Source organism: Terrapene carolina, unplaced genomic scaffold, assembly GCF_002925995.2.
Source record: "Terrapene carolina triunguis isolate 2854851 unplaced genomic scaffold, T_m_triunguis-2.0 Scaffold23, whole genome shotgun sequence".
Lineage (NCBI taxonomy): Eukaryota > Metazoa > Chordata > Testudines > Emydidae > Terrapene > Terrapene triunguis.
The window spans coordinates 2,239,032-2,258,170 of NW_020664374.1; the positions used below are offsets into that span (position 1 = coordinate 2,239,032).

At 40.5% G+C, this 19,139-nt stretch overlaps 1 protein-coding gene across 1 annotated transcript in view; it reads right to left on the reverse strand.

Moving 5' to 3' along the window:
- The window catches only part of LOC112110517 (P protein), a 365,580-nt gene that overhangs the window by 226,229 nt on the left and 120,212 nt on the right, over positions 1-19,139 (reverse strand). Inside the window, exons 7-9 of the mRNA XM_026649002.1 lie at positions 18,356-18,513; positions 16,872-16,954; positions 16,354-16,507 (exon numbers count right to left, since the gene is read on the reverse strand). Coding sequence (XP_026504787.1) covers positions 16,354-16,507; positions 16,872-16,954; positions 18,356-18,513 — 395 coding nt within the window. The remainder of the gene's footprint in view (positions 1-16,353; positions 16,508-16,871; positions 16,955-18,355; positions 18,514-19,139) is intronic.

The following is a 19,139-nucleotide window of genomic DNA, read 5'->3' on the forward strand; positions in this document are numbered from 1 at the left end:
ACAGAAGACCTGTGCCAGCAACTACTGAAGCACTGTAATGTGGAATTCTCTACTGCAATGGGGAATTTCTCTGGAATGTCGCTGTGAGCCATTTTCTCACTCACTCAGCCAGCCCTTCCTTTCATGACACCCATTCTCTGCTCCAACAGTTCTCTCCATTTCCCCGTTCCTTCCAGTCTTTTCCCTACCTCTTCATTACTACTTTTCTTCTGCCTCCCTGTAAAAGAATCCCTCATTGCAGGAGTGCCTCCTCACGGCCGGGCCCATATTGACAGTCACTCCATTCCTGTGGCACTCTTTTTTCCATAACTCGGCCCTCCGTCCAGGTCAAGATTTAGTTCACCCCTTTCAGAGTAACAACAAGCCTAACATAAGACAGTCATGTGTCCTCACAAGAGGGTCTTTGGCCTTCACATCCTTGCCTCAGAGATTTCCAATGTCCTCATACCCTTCTCTGGACTCATGCTACCTTGTCAGTGGCTGGTAGGGGAATCTGGGCCTTCCCACTACACAGGGTTCCAGGCCAGGGACCCTACAACTAGCAATCAAGGTCTGTGCACTTCCACTCCCACTCCTTGCTGCTGTTTCCCTGGATTCCTTCCTACTCAACCTTTCTCAGGCCTTCTTCCCCACAGCCACTCTAGGTTGACCGTTCTTTCAGGGTTAAGATCCTGTGGCTTATTCTCCCCCCCGGGCTTCCTCCTCACCACCTTTCTGTTCCCAGAGAGTGATCACAGACTCTCCCTGCAGCCCCCTTCTACTACAAACTTCCTCTCTTTATACTAACCAGCCTGCTCCTGCCCAGCTGGACTTCACAATCAGTTACATAACAATCTTGGGGTTCATTAAATAACAAGCCAGTGAATGAAACTTTAATAAAACAAACTGGAAAGCGTCTTTGGTGAACTGCTGCAAACAGCCATGTGGTGTTCCCCACCCACGCCACCAAGGCACATTTCCAAATACCCACATTCACAACACAGTCCCTTATGAGGGAGAGTCTCCAAATCACAATCTTTCATAAATATCTCTCTACATCTTCCCTATTAAAGAAAAACGAATTAGCGGTTTATATACATGTACATAAAAGTTAACTATCTAATAACACATGCATTAAATTCTCAACCCATCTAGTACATTTCCATAACCCCAATATGTCAGCTACCTACAGAGGAGGGGTTACCAGCACATCATTCTTGAGTAAGTCTTTACCACTCACTTCACTCAAATACCACTTTTACAGGCAGGTTAGCAAGTCTCTATGAGGCTTTTAGGACATTTAATCTCCCGCTCTGATCTTCTCAATATAAGCCTTTTATTAGAGTCAGAGTTGTTCTCTTGTTCCTTGACAAGTTCACCTTTGTGTGTTGATGGTTAAAGAATCAGTCAAATAAGAAATGCCAGAGTCCACCTCAGCTGTCAATGTGTTGGAACTTTCTGGAATTGCTTGTAAATCCCTTCGGTTACATCGAAATGTGTCCCCCTGGTCTGTCTGAACTACATAAGATCTTGGATGCAGCTGTTCTTTAATGGTACCTCTTTGGCCCCAAGTATTGGAGGTGTAATTCCTCAGGCACACCATCACTTGGGTTAAGAGATAGGAGATCACGGGCCCTTTTGTCAAAATAATATTTCTGCTTCCACTTCTGATTTTCTTTCATCTTCCGTATGGTTTCATTGTTTTGAGATTTCAGCAAGTTATCAGTAATTGGTAAATTAGATCTGATCCTTCTTCCCATTAACAGCTGAGCTGGAGAAAAGCCATTCTTCCAGAGGTGTACTTTGGTAAGCCAATAAAGCTTTGTACAAATCACTCCCATTGTCAAAAGTATTTTTCATAAGGTGCATTACTGTCCGTATAGACCTTTCCACATGTCCATTTGATTGGGGGTAATTTGGCCTTGCTGTTTTGTGCTGAAAATCCCAATATATGGCAAATTGCCTAAAATCTGCACTGGAAAATTGTGTCCCATTATTGCTAACGACTTGATCTGGAATTCCATGTCTGGAGAAGATTCCCTTCCTGCCAGCTATCACTGACTAACTATTAGTACTGTGCAGTGTACAAATTTCTGGATACAGAAACTAATCATCTGTGACTATTAAATAATCCTTTGATTGCCAGGTAAATAAGTCAGTGGCTACCTTCTCATAAGGCCTTTGTGGAACTGCATGAGATCTCAGCAGCTCTGCCTGTTGGCATGGGTTGTAACTCAAGTAGAAAAAGCAGTTCCCTACCATATTAGTAGTGATGTGACTGATCCGCAGTCACTACAGAACCTCTCGTACTCATTGTTCGCACTTCTCAATCCCTAAGCGACCCTTATGGATCTTCTGCAGCATTTCTTTTCAGAGACTCATTGGAATTACAACCTTACTGCCCTTGAAAACTATCCCATCTATCACAGTAAGTTCATGTCTACAGTTCCAATAGTCTCTTATGCTTGGACAGTAACTGCTTATGCTTCAGGCTACCCTTTAATTATCACTTCTTTAAGGATTCCCAACGATTCATCTTTCTCCGTTTCCTCTCTTATTTGTTGCAGTTTCCTTTTAGCTATGGGAATTGACTTTACAATCAGATCTACATAGGCTTGCAGCTCTGTCTCTATAGTCTTCTCTGGCTTTGTGGGAGCTACTACTCTGGAAAGTGCCACTGTAGTGAACATTAATTTACCGAGCGTGTAGGTCACAAGCAAATCATACTTTTGCAGCTTTATCATCGTTCTTTGAATCCTTAACTGTCATTTATCAGTTTGCTAAATAACACGATTACGGGCTTGTGGTCCATAAATATATTGACTGAATCTCTCCCAGGCAAACAATATTCCTAAGAGCTCCTTTTTGACCTATGCTTATCTGGTTTCTGCCTCAGTCATTGATTTGGATGCATATGCCACTGATTGCCAACAATCCTCATGGTTCTGTAAAATCAGTGCCCCTAACCCAAACTGTAAAACATCTGCTGAGAGTTTAATAGACCTTCCTGGTGCATAGAACTTCAATACTGGTTTGTGTATCAGTTTTTGTTTTAAACCTTCCTGTGATTCCTCCAGTTCTCCACCCCAATATCATTCATTTTTATTCTCTAGATGTTTTCTCAAAGCTGCTGCTTTGGTAGATTAGGTATGAATTTTTCAAGATAATTACCCATTCCCAGGAACCGTTAGATATCGTTTTTTGACTGTGGATGTGGCATCATTTCAATGGGTGAAATCTTCCTCTTATCAGATTTTACACCTTCTTTGGAAATAATGCCCCCAACAAAAGTCACTTCTGTAACTCCTAAAACACAGTTCTCCCCTTTTTGAGGTTTGTCGCTCTAGCTGCATCCAGGACTTCCCGAAGTCTATAATCATGCTGCTCTTTCATTGAGCCCCAGATGATGATGTGATCCATTGAGGTGTCAACAACCATTAATATGTTCATAGACCATATGTATGGTTTTGAGACACACTTCTGGGGCTGAAGCTATGCTGCAGGGCAAGCGTAAGAATCTGATCTTCCAAATTGGGTATTAAATGTGCATCATTTTGAGCTTTCTTCAGTTAATTTTAGCTGCCAAAAATCTGAAGATGCATCCAATTTACTGAAATATTGAACATTTGCAAACTGAGCCATAATCTGTTCTCTGGTTGGTAGTTTGAAATGTTCTCTTTTTATAGCCTTGTTGAAGTCTCTGGGATCTAAGCATGTGCCTAGCTGGCAGCATTTTTCTCCACAGTGACTAGGGAGCTCACCCATTCTGTGGGCTCCTCAAATTTTTCATATTACTTGCATTGCTTTCATCCTTGCAAGCTCAGCCTTGAGTTTATCATGGAGTGCAAATAGCACCTTTCTACAAGGATGGATAACTGGAGGAACCTGCTTGTTTATCTGGATTGTATGTTCACCCTGCAGGCAACCCAACCCTTGAAACAAGTCGTGATATTCCCGAAAGGGTGCCTAATAAACCAGGTTCAGTATGATCTTGTAGTGAGAGCACATGTTTTACCAGACTGAGTTTCTCACATGCAGCCAGGCCTAAAATTGGCACTTTTGACACTACAATGAACAGGAGCCTGTACATGGTGTTTTTATGGTTGATACTAGCAGTGCACCTCCCCTTCACTGGTTGTTCCAGAATAACCAGTTACTTTTATTTTTCTTGGTCCCAGTTTTGGTCTTATTTTTAGTCTCTCAATCTTGTTCAGACAGAATAGTAAGCTGAGCTCCTGTATCCAGTTTCAGTGGAATAATAGTTCCATTTACTGTCATAGGCAGTATCCAGTCCTTCTCATCAGGCTTGTTAGATCCCAGTACATCTACAAAAAACTCCTCGACCAGATGGTCTTTAACTGAATACACTTGATTTTTCTGCATTTGGGATCTGCAGAATTTTGCAAAATGATTATTTTCTCACATTTTTGACAGAGTTTCCCAAAGGCAACACACTGTTTGGGGCCATGCTGTGATCCACACCTTCCACATGACCGTCTGTACCCGCTCTTTCCCCTAGCAGTGGTTTTCATAGAGGGTGGTTGCACTCTTTGATTTGACCTATTCTGGCTATATTCTTTTGTACTTAGTACATGGATAACCCCTTCTGGTGAATTCAGTTCTTTGCTTGTGGTTTCAGTTTCTGCTGCCCTGCATATTTGGAAAACTTTTTCTGAATTTAAGTCTCCTTCACAGAGCAGTTTCTTTCTTAACACATTGTCTTTAATGCCACAAATGATTCTATCTCTGACCAGAGACTCTGTCAGCTCACCAAAGTCACAGGTTTTACTGAGTTTCCTTAATTCTCTGACATATTGCTCTATGGTGTCATCAGTTTTTTTTGCATGCATGTAAAAAAAATGTTTCTCAAAGGTTTCATTCCTTTTTGGCATGCAATGTTCCTCAGATTTAGTCAGTATTTTACTTAACTTCATGCTTTCACTGTCTTCAAACTTAAAGTTGGTTATAAATATCCAATGCTTCCTCATGAACAACATGAAAAAAGATAGATGATTTCACTTGATCATTTTTCTCCTTTGCCCTGTGGCTGCTAAATACAATTCAACTCTGTCTGATTTTTTTCCAGTTCTCTTCAACATTGCCTGACAATTGCAAACTGGATGGAGGTTGCAGCACATCCATTTTTGGCTTTTTTCCCCTTCTTAAGCTAGTCAAGCTACTGTAGTGCTCACCAAATACATGCAAAAGCCTCTGTGCAGGGTGCTACACATGCTTCTCTGGTGCGTTCCTTTGTCTCTGTTTTCAGTTGCAAACAAAGGAGTTAACTTCAAAATGACTGCCGATTCCTTCTCATTCAGCACCTCTGACACCATGTAAAGACCTTGGGGTTCCTTAAATAACAAACCAGTGAATGAGAAAGGAATAAAACTTTAATAAAAACAAACTGGAGAGCATCTCTCGTGAGCTGCTGCACACAGCCATGCAGTATTCCCCACCCCCGACACCAGGGAACATCTCCAAATTCCCACATTCACAGCACAGTCCCTTATGAGGGAGCATTTCCAAATCACAATCTTTCATAAACATATCTCCACAAGCTAGCCTCGCTCTCCTTCTAGGGGCAGCCAGATAACATAATTGGCCTCTCAGGCCCATTTTATCCCATTCAGGACATGTGTGGGGTACACACTCCATCACACTCCCTCATTCATTCCCTTCGCCTCACTCTTTTGTTCAAGGAAGAAATCATCTGAGGCCCAACAAAGGTGATGAGTGGTTTTTTCAGTTTGAAAGCTTGTGCGCGTTAGAAATGTGTGGTGTGTGTTCTAGCAACTTGTTAAAATTTTAAGACTTTATGGCTCTCTTCCCTCTTGGTTGCCGTAGGCAGCATGGAAGCTGTACAGCTGCATTCAATTAAGCTAATTTAATGTTCTATTGCCTGTCTTGGCCAGTTTGGAAAAAACCCCAGAAATACGATGCAAGATAGGGCACATACATACTTCACATTCCTTCACAAATTCAACAAGACAGTTCCAAATTAATAAGGCAATAAAGACTCAAAAAATGGACGCTGTGAAAGCAGTTTTTACACTTGGTATTGAAAGTATCACATCCCTATTAAAATATAGCGCTCTACCTAAGAGGAGTCTGGACAAAAGCATCTTTTATAGTTCACTATGTCACTTAGTTCCTAGAAGAGCAAGCAGTATTATCCAGTTGGTAACATTCCTATCTAAAGAATTCTTAATGTAGTACAATTTATATTTCATACAGTACCATAGCTGTACAGCCAAACCTAATTATGAGAAAGGCAAGGTTGTTCAAAATAAGAAAAATCAGCCCAACAAAACTCAACCACAAAAGATATTTAAAATTATTTAAACAATTAGAGAGGTAATGCCAGGGATAGTACTATAGGGCCAACACTTAGGTTGAGTTAAAGAAAAAAAGAGTTAAGTGTTCTCCTGTTTGGGATTTTTTGTTTTTTTAATTTCAATTAAAACAGGAATTTGGTTTGGATTTAAAAAAATTCGTACAGTGACTATAACCTTCTATGCAACCTTCACATCTCCTTTGAGGCCGGTGTAAGATCCTACTTCATTTGCAATATTGCAGAAATTGCGGATTCCACAATATTAGGCTTCCACCGCAATTTAGTTTCAAATTAGCTTTGCACAGTTCAGAATTTTGCATACATTTTGAGGTTTGCAACAGATACTTTTTCCCCATTAGTACATTAAATGATCTTGGAGAGTTTGGGACAGGGCTGTAACCAGGGTGGGGTGAGTGGGGCAGCCACCCAGGTTGCAAAGCCATGGGAGGGGGATGGGAAAATGGAGCAATAAAATGATGGAAAAAATGGCAAGGGGTAGAATGCTTCAGCAGGCAAGATATTACCTGCCTTACTTCTGCGCTGCTGCTGGCAGTGGCGCTGCCTTCAGAGCTGGGCACCCGGCCAACAACTGCTACTCTCTGGCCACTCAGCTCTGAAGGCAGCACCGCTGCCAGCAGCAGCACAGAAGTAAGAGTGGCAAATACATGCTTCCTGCAGGGCTCTACCCCCTACCAGATTTTTTTCATCATTTTTCCAGCCCGTTTTTCCTCTCTCCCTCCCCCTCAGCCTTGCACCCTGTGTGACTGCCCCTCTCACCCCACCCTTGTTACAGCCCTTTGGTTACACCAAATTCTCCGGATATCCAAAAAAAAAAATCAGACATAACGTAACAGTTGGGTGTTTATATCATTCCAGCAATTTTTTTCTTAAACAAATAGGTCTACTGTGGCTTTTCCAAGTTACTGCTATTAATAAAGGTCCATTATTACTTTTCCGTGATTTTCCATGTCTTGTCTGCAACTCAGATGCAATTATTTGACAATCATCCTGCAATTCAGGTAGTCTTAGGCTGGTGGCAGCCAGTGACTAAAACAGCTCCCCGTGCAAGATAGAGCAGCCACAAGACTGTGATATCTTATAATGGCTAAAGTGGTTCCAAAGTCACTATTCTACCAGACAAGGATCCTTGCCTAAAAAAGTCACTTCCCTGCCTGCAGCCAGCCCCCATCAGCCCCTTGCATCACATTTACATCCACCCACAGTGCTACTTGCATCAGGAGAACACTTCAGATATTTATTTAGAGCATCTTTAAGGTTACTTTGAGTTTTTTCCAGTAGTACTAAGTATCCTTTCCAGGGCACAGGATCTGGCCTATGATTTCTAACCTGACACTGTCCCTTTAAAAGGCTAAAAAAGAGGAGTGTTCAGGCCAGGTTTTTGTGCATGGATTTCATGTTTAGAATTCATCCTCATTGGATTCAAATCCATGCACGTTCAGCATCTAGATCGGGGAGGGCAAACTACAGCCCGCAGGCCGGATCCAGCCCATCAGGGCTCTCAATCCAGCCCACAGGATTGCCAGCCTGCCTGCCCTGGCCGCGTGCCGCTCCCAGAAGCAGCTGGCAAGACATCCCTGCAACCCCTGGGGTGGGGGACAGAGGGCTCCGTGCGCTGCCCTTGCCTGAAGGCACCTCTCCCCACAGCTCCCATTGGCCAGGAACAGGGAACCACGGCCAATGGGAGCTTCGGGGGTGGTACCCGCAGGTGAGGGCAGCGTGCAGCAGAGACACCTGCCCCAACCCACCCCCAGGAGCCACTGCCGGACATGCTGGCCACTTCTGGGACTGGCACAGGGCCAGGGCAGGCAGGGAGCCTACCTTAGCCCTGCTGTACGCTGCTGCCACCCCAGAGCCGCTCGAGGTAAGTGGAACCAGGCCAGAGCCCACACCCCAAACCTCTCCTGCCAGGTCTCTTGATCTGGTAGCTCTGGTACATGGATTCTTTTCTCTTCTTCCCCCGTTAACAATGTGGTCAAGGACCAGAGATGAGCCGGGCAACATATTGCTGTCTCCTCCAACCATATGGAGGGCTGACAGGGCCAGTAGTTTCTTCTCTTCACCTTCTCAGAGAGGCTAAAGGAAAAAGGAATCCCAAAGATTCTTCACTGAGAGGGGATGAGCAGCACTGGTGATCTTCACCCCATTTCTTGCCCAGACCAGGAGCTAACTAACTATTCTCTTCCCCATTACCTCACTAAAAGCATGGAAATGAGTGAGACATCCCACTCCCAGCAAGGTCGGACAAGGAGAAGCCAAAGGGGGCTCTGCTTTGTCATTTCCAACAAAGGCTATGAATACTCCTCTCTCTCCTTACATAGTTGCCACCAGTCCCCTGGCAGAGTATGGAGAGATACTCAGATCTGCACTCTGCTACCTCCGTTTTTAAACAAAAACAAACAGTGGGATAAGAACCCATGCTGAGTGCACTGATATTTGGTCCCTAGCTCTACCTGAGCACTTGGAAAAATCTCCCTCAACTTCAGCATACCTTAATTGAACCTATTCAAATCACTTGCTATTATGAATATTTGGCATATTAAGAAAATATTGTATTCAGTTTTCCCATCTAAGTGTTGCATAAAAAATTGACTCTACTTTGAGTTCAAGAAATTAAACCTAACAGATGTATAATCATAATTTAAACTTGTTTATAACATCACTATAATATGGAAGAAAATTGCAACTTTTTTTCCATTAAGTTAATAAAAATTGTGACCATAAATCTGTTTGTTTTGTTAAGTAAGCCGTTGTAGGATTTTAAAACTCGACAATGCATTTGTGTGTGTCTATATTTTAGTCAAAGAATTCAGTTACTCAATGTTACTCAAGATGCTAGATTATTAAAATGTCATTTTAAAGATCACGGGAGGATTTTTTCTTAGGATTACCTGTAAAACAGGATATGAAACTGAACCTCTGGTTCCTTTGATAAACACAGTATTATGGGGGTTCTCAAAGAATTTCAAATATCTGCTGGTATCATTTTTCTGCCATTAAAATTTATATGTTGTTAGTTTCTTATGTGTAATGAAATAGCTTCTGTTTTGCACTTTATTTTTAACTTTATAAAAGGCTTTGTAAAACAGTTTAAAATGGCAATTTCATGGCTGTTTCTGATAACAGGATATTTAAGTAGCATAAATAGTTACAAACTGTGGTCATCTATTAGATTTTAATTTACAATAGCTAAAGAGAGGCCTTATTTAAAGGAAATGCTGGACAAGGCCACACAACTAATCCTCCCTACTAATGATCTTCCCCCCTACATTAAATGTATCAATCACACACATCTTCCTATGAAGCTATAACTAATTATTTGCCTAATGTTAATATAATTTGCCTAATTCATATAAATCCTGAGTACCCAAGGACTAGGTAGTAGAGTGTAGTGTCTTCTTCCTCTAGATCACTGATTTTCAACCTTTTTTTTACTTGTGGAACCCTAAAAAATTATAAAATGGAGGCAGACTTCTTTGGAAGTCTTAGACAGAGTCTGTGGATCCTCAGGGATCCATGGACTACAAGTTGAAAACCACTGCTCTAGATCAGTGGTTCTCAAAGCCGGTCTGCCGCTTGTTCAGGGAAAGCCCCTGGCAGGCTGGGCCGATTTGTTTACCTGCCGCGTCAGCAGGTTTGGCTGATCACGGCTCCCACTGGCCGCGGTTTGCCGCTACAGGCCAATGGGGGCTGCTGGAAGTGGCACGGGCCGAGGGATGAGCTGCCCGCCCTTCCCGCAGCCCCCATTGGCCTGGAGCGGCAAACCGCAGCCAGTGGGAGCCGCAATCAGCCGAACCTGCGGACACGGCAGGTAAACAAACCGGCCCGGCCCACCAGGGGCTTTCCCTGAACAAGCGGCAGACCGGCTTTGAGAACCACTGATCTAGATCACCAGTTCACATCCAGCCCAGTAGGCTGTGTGGTGGCCTACATGAAAAAAGTTGGAATTCTCAGCCCACTCTCTAGGTAAGATCACTACTGGCATCCATCTTGGCAGTCTCAGAGAATAAGCCAAAGAGCAAATGGCCATGAAGACTTTACTACCTTCTTTGATTCCTAGAGATTGTAAGTCTGTGTTGAATTATATTGGTGGGGCCGTGTAGAAAAGGTTTGCATTGATGCTGCCTGTGTTAAACAGAGAACTTCAGTTTCTAGTTCTATCAATCCAAAATCCGTCATTAATCCTAAAATAATTTTCATTAAAATTATATATAATATAATATAATTAATATAATACAATACAATACAATACAATACAATATACATGTATTAGGTAACCAAAATATTAGCAAATTGTGAAATACTAGTATATAAGGACAGAAGGGCAAAAGTCAAAGATGTTTTGCCACCACAAAGTTGAAGGAAACAACGGGATCAGTATAAGATTCTATACACGTTAGTTTTACTGGCATATGCTCTACCTCTAAAAATAATATTCTAGTGTTTATTGAATTTGAGTTAATGTGATAGAATTAATTATTTTAATTACAGAAATAGATACACAGGTTAACTGAAAAGGAAACTGAAAGAAGAGTGGGTATATAACCGAGATTGATCCAAAACCAAAACACCTTCTCAGTAAACAGATGTAATAAGTTACCAGGATTTCATTGCACTTAGCGTCAATTTTTCTGCTGGACTCTTTTTCAACTGGAAGTAGGACCTCATCATATTTCTTTACTGAATCCTTACCCATGAATTTTCTGAGTTTAAAGCATTTCGTATTTTCACTCAGAGGATTTTTTTTAATGTTCCATAAGTGTTTTTAGGGGCAATATATACACAACCTTAACTCTAAAAAGTGTGTGTGTTGGACTATATAGTGAACTACTTTCTCAATGTGATTCTTTGAAAATCAACCTCAATTCAATATTTCAGATGTCTATATCTCATTACAGATATCTTCATATAACAACATCAAACATATTTATGTCTCAACTTTTCTGTAGAACTTATCAATCATGAAGGGATCACAGAGGGCAGATATGAGAAGAAAAATATAGTTAAACCTAATACACATTATTCTTTTAAAACATACATTTGCTTTGATTTCCTGTGTAGTTGAGGTGACTCACAACCAAATGAGATACTCTATACTTGTCAACAATTCTACATCATGATATATCTTTTACTTTAATTCCATACATCATAAGAAGTGTGGAGTACACACACACACACACAGTAGAAATGAATGCCCAAGGTTCAAAATATAAAATGTAACATGGTAAAGTGTGTTTTTCAAATGAAAAACCAAGAAAGGAAGAAATTAAAACAGGAGCTATTTCAATAAAATAAAAGCAACAGAAACTCCAAATACACAGAGGTAAAGGATCAATATTTGAGGAAAAATCAACTTTAAAAAAAATCAATGTAAAGTTATTGAAGGAAAGGATGGTCACATGAATAAAGGAGACTTCAAACAGAAAACGAAGGTGAGATGGCCACAGAAATAGAATAGATTTAAGCACTGAGTTGCAGAATGCCAACTCATAAGGGGACAAAAAGGTTATATGCTAGAACAACATTGAGTGTATGTGGTAAATACAGCAGAATCCAATAAAAGCAAAATGATCGTGAAGGTGATTTTCCTTTTACAGGAGACTGGTTTGAGTGGGATTTTGTGGAGGTGGGGGTTGGTTGTGGGGATTGGGGAGTGTTTTTTGTGCATGTAAGATGTGACCAATGAATCTATCTTTTCTTTTATTGCAATTTAAAAATTAAAAAAATGCTTAAAATGTCTTTAAGAAGCTGACATATATATATATGATAGATATAATGACAATGTCTTGCCTGAAGGACAGGAGATCTAACAAACAGCATGATTTCTACCGCAGTGCAGTATCAATACTAGGTACAACTTCTACTTGTAGGACAACCAGTGTAACTCCAAAGTAACTCCCCTTTGAGGTCAATACAGATTTACAATGCTTTAATAGAACAGAATTTGGTCTCTAGTGTGAAATTCACAAGAATATTGTTTGGGAGGAGGATTTACAATACACTTAAGTTTTTAATTCTGAATATTTTACTTCATCAGAACACCATTAGTTTCACACTATAAAATTATCCCCACAATCGAAATGGCAAGGGATGGACAAATTGGCTTAGGCAAAATAAGAACCAGACTAAACTTTTGCCCATTCCCTGGACCGAGCCTTTTTCACTGAAATCCCATTTCCAGGAAAATCCAAGATATTGACTACAGCACCGAGCCTTTTTCATCTCCACCACAAAGGTTTCAGAAATGGAAGTCACTGAAATCCAAGTTCCAGAAAAGTCCAAGAGAATGACTGCAGCAGAGACCAGTGCACAAGGGTGAAGCCAGTACAGTCCTGCCATAGTTAATGAGACACTGCTGGTAGCAGAAGTTGAGAAGAAGATAACAAAGATAAATGTAGGATGATACACTTAGGGAAGAAAAAACAAGTGCAAAAATACAGAATGGGGGATAAATTCTTGGCAGCAACATTGCTGAGAAGGAACTGGGAGTTGTGGTGGATCACCATCTCAACATGAACCAGCAATATGATGCTGTTGCAAAAAAACAAATGCAATTTTAGGTTGCATTAACAAAGGCATAGCATACAAATCATGGGAAGTGACAGTACCGCTCTACTTGGCTCTAGTTAGGCCTCATCTGGAGTACTTTGTTCAATATTGGCTACAGCTGTATAGAAAGGATGTAGAGGCAAGTGACAAAGATGATCAAAGGGATGGAATGCAAGCCATATGAGCAAAGGCTTAAGGAACTGGGTATGTTTAGTTTGAACAAGAGGAAATTAAGGGGGTTCATGATAGCAGTCTTCAAATACTTGAAAGGCTGCCATAAAAAAGATGGAGAAAAGTTGTTCTCTCTTGTCACAGACGGTAGGACAACAGGGAGTGAGGGTTCAAACTACAGTGTAGCAGATTTCGATTAAATCTCAGGAAAAACTTCCTAACTGTAAGAACAGTAGTACTATGGAACAGACTGCCTAGAGAAGTCATGGAAGCTACTTCATTAGAGGTTTTCAAAAGGAGGCTAGATAGCCATCTGTCTTGGATGGTTTAGACACAACAAATCCTGCATCTTGGCAAGGGGTTAAAATAGATTACCCTTATGGTTCCTTCTAACCCTACGATTCTATGATTCTAAGAAAGGGCCATCAGAGTGGGAGTGGATTCTAGGGAATGTGAGTTTTCCATAGAGCATCCACTACAGAACATGACAAGCAGGAAAAAACTCTTGCTTGGTGAGGAAGATGGCCTTGCGTTCAGACAGACAATTCAAGAGGGCACCAAGAAGGGATGGTTCTGAGTTTTAGATAAGCTTCTGAAATTTTGAATCTTTATCCAAACTTTCTTCCATGACAAAAACTGGACAAAGTTTGGGCTGCATTGGCCTCCCTCCCCAATTCAGAGCTCCCAGATCTGGGAATAAGTTAATGTAACCATTTAAACGGCTAATCCTTGCGTAGCTGCTTCTTTCCTAACTTGGCTTTTCCTGTTCATGTTAAATGTTATTGGTCAGATGCAATATGTTACATAGGCTTTGAACAAAGGTAATTAACTCCCTTACACCATTTTTTCCTTAAAGAAGTCATCTTGCTTTTTTTTAAAAGGCAAATTCAAAAGATAAATATTTTACAAGTTCACAGTAAATCAAAACAGAAGGCTATAAAAATGAATTAAATGAAGATCAGAGAACAGTAAATTGATCAATGGAAATGAGTAAAACAAAGGGAAAGTGTAAAAGACAGAAAAAATGAAAAGCAGCAGCACTGTAGAAAATGGAATGTAGTGAAAGATTATCTCTGTGACACTGGGAATTGATTTCTCTGACAGTGAGAACAGAATAATAGAGCACTAAGAAATCACTACTCTAAAAGCCACAGTTTTAAATACCGCATGTAAGGTAAGTCACTGTCTATCAATTCCGTCACTCACATTCTGCAAGTGGTTCGTGGGGAGACCAGACAATCATCATATTATGTTAGAATGTTGATTATTGTCCCCTTTGATTTCTGTCATTTAAAAGTTTCTCTGTTTGTCACATTTGCCAACGGAACAAATTGCATTTTGAAGGCAGCTAACTGCTGATACAAAGGAAGACTTTACCATTTTGAAAACTCAGATATAGAATAAAAAATAGTTACAATGGAAATCTGACAAAAATAATTTTTCCAGTTTTTTATTGCTGTTTCTATGCTTGAATCTGCAGAAGTAGTTCCACTGAAGCACACATCTCAGGGTAGAATTTGTCCCTTAATATTTTAGCAAAAAAAACCAGCTACAGTTATTTTAAACATTTCTCTTGGAAACAATAGGAACATGCATGCATTTCCAGGCTTTATGGTCTAGTATAGGGGTTGGCAACGTTCGGCATGTGGCTCGCCAGGGTAAGCACCCTGGCGGGCCGGGCCAGTTTTATTTACCTGTTGACGTGGCAGGTTCGGCCGATCGCGGCCCCCACTCGCCGCGGTACGGTGTCGTGGACCAATGGGGGCGGCGAGAAGCGGCGCGGGCAAGCGATGTGCTGGCCGCGGCTTCTCGCTGCCCCCATTGGCCCGGGACGGCGAACCGCGGCCAGTGGGGGCCGCGATCGGCCGAACCTGTCACGTCAGCAGGTAAATAAAACTGGCCCGGCCCACCAGGGTGCTTACCCTGGCGAGCCCCGTGCCGAACATTGCTGACCCCTGGTCTAGTGTCTGCAGTCTCAGTCCCTGAAAGTTTTGTTGGCTGTTATGACTTGTGAATTCTTCACAAGTAGCCTCTAACTTGCAAACATCTGCACACAAAAAAGCCCAGTCACACAAACATTCAAAACCTAATGTTTTTGCAATTGCTAAGGACTGCATACATTTTGGAGAATAAAAGCAGCATTAAAATGTATTAAGGTTATTTCAATGATGTACTGCATATATAGATGCCTTTAAATCAAAATCCAATATACCATCCCCCTTCACATTTAGTGTATTGAGATAACACATCTATAAAGTACATAGAGCCAGTTTCAGCCTCATAAATAAATCTCCACTCCTGAAGTGAATAATCTAAACTTTTAACCCTCTGTCACGTGGCTTCTGTCTCTGTTACTGAAATTGGATTGGAAGAAAGGCATTCCTTATCTTATTTAGCATTTTAATGGGGAACAGTATGAAAAAGATCATGATGATGGATAGGGAAGAATAATCAGCAAACCAGACATTGCCATTATGAGACCCTCCATAGACCTGATTCTCCTCTCACCTGCACCAGTGAAAATCAAATGCAACTCAGCTGAAGTCCATGGACTTCCACCAGTATAAAAGTGGTGTAAATGTAGAAGGAATTATTTCCTATGTCTCATATTTTAGCTACAGGATATTCATGTTGTTATTTACAATCCAAGAAAGAATGGCAAAACATAAATCCTGTACCATTTCTCATATGTCTACCATCTTGAGTCATGATACAAGATATTTGAGTTAAACTGGATATCTAGTGGCCTTGGAATAAATGTTTAAAGCTCTTCATTCCTTGACTTCCCTCATATTAACTCAAATCCTCTCCTTCCTCCCTAAAGGATGCATTGTAGGTATTTCTAATTGTCATTGTTTTAAAAATAAAAGTAATGTTTACTTTACTGTTTTACATGTGCAAAAGATTTCTACTTTGTTCTGAGGTGTCTTAGAGAAGAGAATGATCAAAGTGACTTTTTAACTTGTGTGAGTAATTTGCTTTTAACTTGAGGTTTTATCCATCAAGTTTCAACCCAGGCTGACTTTGTTTCACAGCCAAGTTATAAAATATAATGGAAATACCACAAGTTTCCTATAGAAAGAAATAACCAAGAACTGCTCAAATACTATGGAGGCAGTTAGTAATAACCTACTAGGATCAGTTGCCATTCATTCCAATTTCCTTCAACGTATTTGGGAGTCTTGTTTGTGCCCTAAGCAGTGTCTGATAGTACTGGAAGGTTTCAGATTCAATTTCAGAAAGTATATTAACTGCCAAAAATGATACAAACACAGACACACAAAGTGCATACATTGACTTACCTCCAATATGATAAGCACATAAACGCCTGCTAAGATGACTGATGCAATTGTTACTTGTGTCTCTATATTTGCATGAAGGTACTGATGCTTCATGGAGAGAGGAACAATTTCAGACTCCTGTAGGAAAGCTTGAATGTTTATGGAGATTGCATTACTGTAGGGAAAAAAGAAAAGTTCTGCTTCCTTACAGAATGAAATAGCAACTGTTATATTTTTTTTTAAAATACTGTAAAATTGTTTCATTAGTTAAAATAAAAAATGTAAAGCAACTTTTACGATACTTGAATACCAGATTGTAAATGCCAGGTCTTGGAATGTAACTTAAGTCCAAGACGTGGATAGGATGATCGTATTGTAATTACTTTTAAAAAACTAGGAAAGTTTATATTTTACTGACAGTCTGAAGAATTACAAAATGATGGAATTTAGTAGTTTTGTTTAAAGAAAAGAAAATATATTTTCATAGCATTCAAATAATCAGTTTATACAAACTTTTATTACAGTTGGTTTCTGCCAACCTGTTAAGTATCTCAAAGATTCTAGTTGTGATAACTTGCTCATTTCGTCTTGAGTTTAAAGGTAGAGTCCAGTTGTATAAGACCTGCAAGAGATTCAATTTAACAACACCAGTAATTAAAGATCAGTAAAGGTGGTGCATGGCTCTGTTCAATTTTTCTACACATTTTTATTTTGGTGTCTACACAGTTGGGTCTAAATTCTGGTATACACCCAAGATGTTTGGAGATCATTGACCAATGGAAACTGCAGCCAGAATTTGGTCCTTTACATGGAGAAATGACTATAAAGAACTCAGGAAAAACAGCTTCTGCAACATTATATATTGCTGCACACTGGTATGTGGGCAAGTTATCTGAATGCATACTGGAGTGTGTATTTCAAATATGGGTGCAGAGATTCTCTCTCTTTGGAGCCAAAAGGGATTTAAAGAGACAAAGTCCAGTTAAAAATCGTAGCCCAGATTCTTCATTCCTGCTCTGTCCCCTTGTCTCAGACTAGCAGCACAAAGAATAAAAAAAGCAGTCTTAAACACCGAGCTGGGGATACCTTTGGAAAAGGAACCCCTGGTGGCATAAAGTCAACATAGATAATTTTTAGCTACCTGCCCCCGCCCCAGTGTCCTGGGCAGTCCAGGGAAGTGTCCAGCAAGAGGTGGGTGGCTGGAGCAAAATGTACTCTGGCTATTCCAAGTTAGCAGAAAGATCTCTTGGGGATTGTTACGGTTTGCACAAATTATAGCATCCCTCCCATCAGTAAGAAAGGCTGGTTTAACACTACAATTACCTCGACAACATTGTGCCCAATGACGTTACCTGATGAGCTAATGGACCTGCTTTTATTAACTTATAAATAGTAACCATGAGTTTGTATGAGTTACAATGCTGATGATTAAGGTGTGATGCAACAACAAATCAAAGGCCAACCATATACACAGAATCACCACACAAAAAAGTAGGTGTCTGTGGTCATGGTTATTTTTTAAACTATGTTGCTTCTTTTTATTTTCATGTATTACACATGCAGAGAGATTAAAACACTTTATAGTACTCTGATTTGTCTCTCCCTTCAGTTAATCATCTCATTTTTTATGAAATCTGTTTGCATAAGTGCAAAAAAGCACCTTATGTCTGTTTCTTCATGTGCTTCTTTCCCCCAAAACCCTCTAGCCATATTTCACTAATTTGATTTCTTTTTAGACAAAAGCACTTGTATGTTAAGTGTCAGGTCAGAGGAAATTGTCCCCAGAACTCATTAAGTTCCAAAAAGAGGGGTTAAATGCAATGTTGTAAGGTCAAGTTAAAATGTAATTTTACTATTTACTAATAACAACATAGCTAATGCCGACATCAATGTACATTTCACAGCAAAAACAAAAATCCATGTAATGTTGATGGAGATAACCCAGTATCAGTAAAAGAAAGGAATCTCAAAAAAAGACGTGACACAAAATTTCCCAAAGACAATGATATGTGAAAACCATAACCTGTGGCTGACGTCTCCTTCTAGATCCAGGGTCTTCTATCTGCCCAATTTGCACTACTATGTATTCCTCTGCCCGCCGATCAACCACATCTGCTGCAAAAGGTCCTCCTAGTTCTAACTTCAGCAGAGCGGATTCACGAAAATCTGTAATATTCATAGCTGATGGAAAACCCGTTAAGGGTTAAACTTCCAACGGTAGTTATATAGGATTACACGTTATACTGAAATACAGGATATTACTGAACTCAGAGACAAAAAATGCAATATGAGGCAGTCTCTCAAATTCAATCGAAATTATTCTCAGAACAAAACCTATGTAAAAAGATTCCCACCCTGAGAAATGCAGCTGTCAGGGAGCAATTTTTTTTTTTTTTAAACTGTGGTGCTAGAAGCCCACTTCTGGAGCGGCTGGGAACTGTGAATGTGGGAGGCAACTGTATCCCCACTCTTTCCAGTTTAAGTTAAAGGCTATTTTGTTGCTGTAAACTTGCAACTAGATGGAAAAGGAAGTCAATCTTGTCAGGAACTAACAATAAACAACATTTCCACCAATTACAGGTGTCATGACCCACAGCTCCTGAACCCAGGCCTGTAAGGGTCATGGGAAAAGTCACACCTCCTGCTTCCTGCACGCTGCTCCTGCTTCCCCAGGTTGATTTCCTGGCATCCCAACCCAGCTTGACTCCAGACATCTGACTTGTGGTGCCTAACCTCCAGTTTGTCTCCTGCCTCTGACACCCTGGTATCCTGACCTGGCCTGACTCTAGTTCCTGAATCATGGTTCC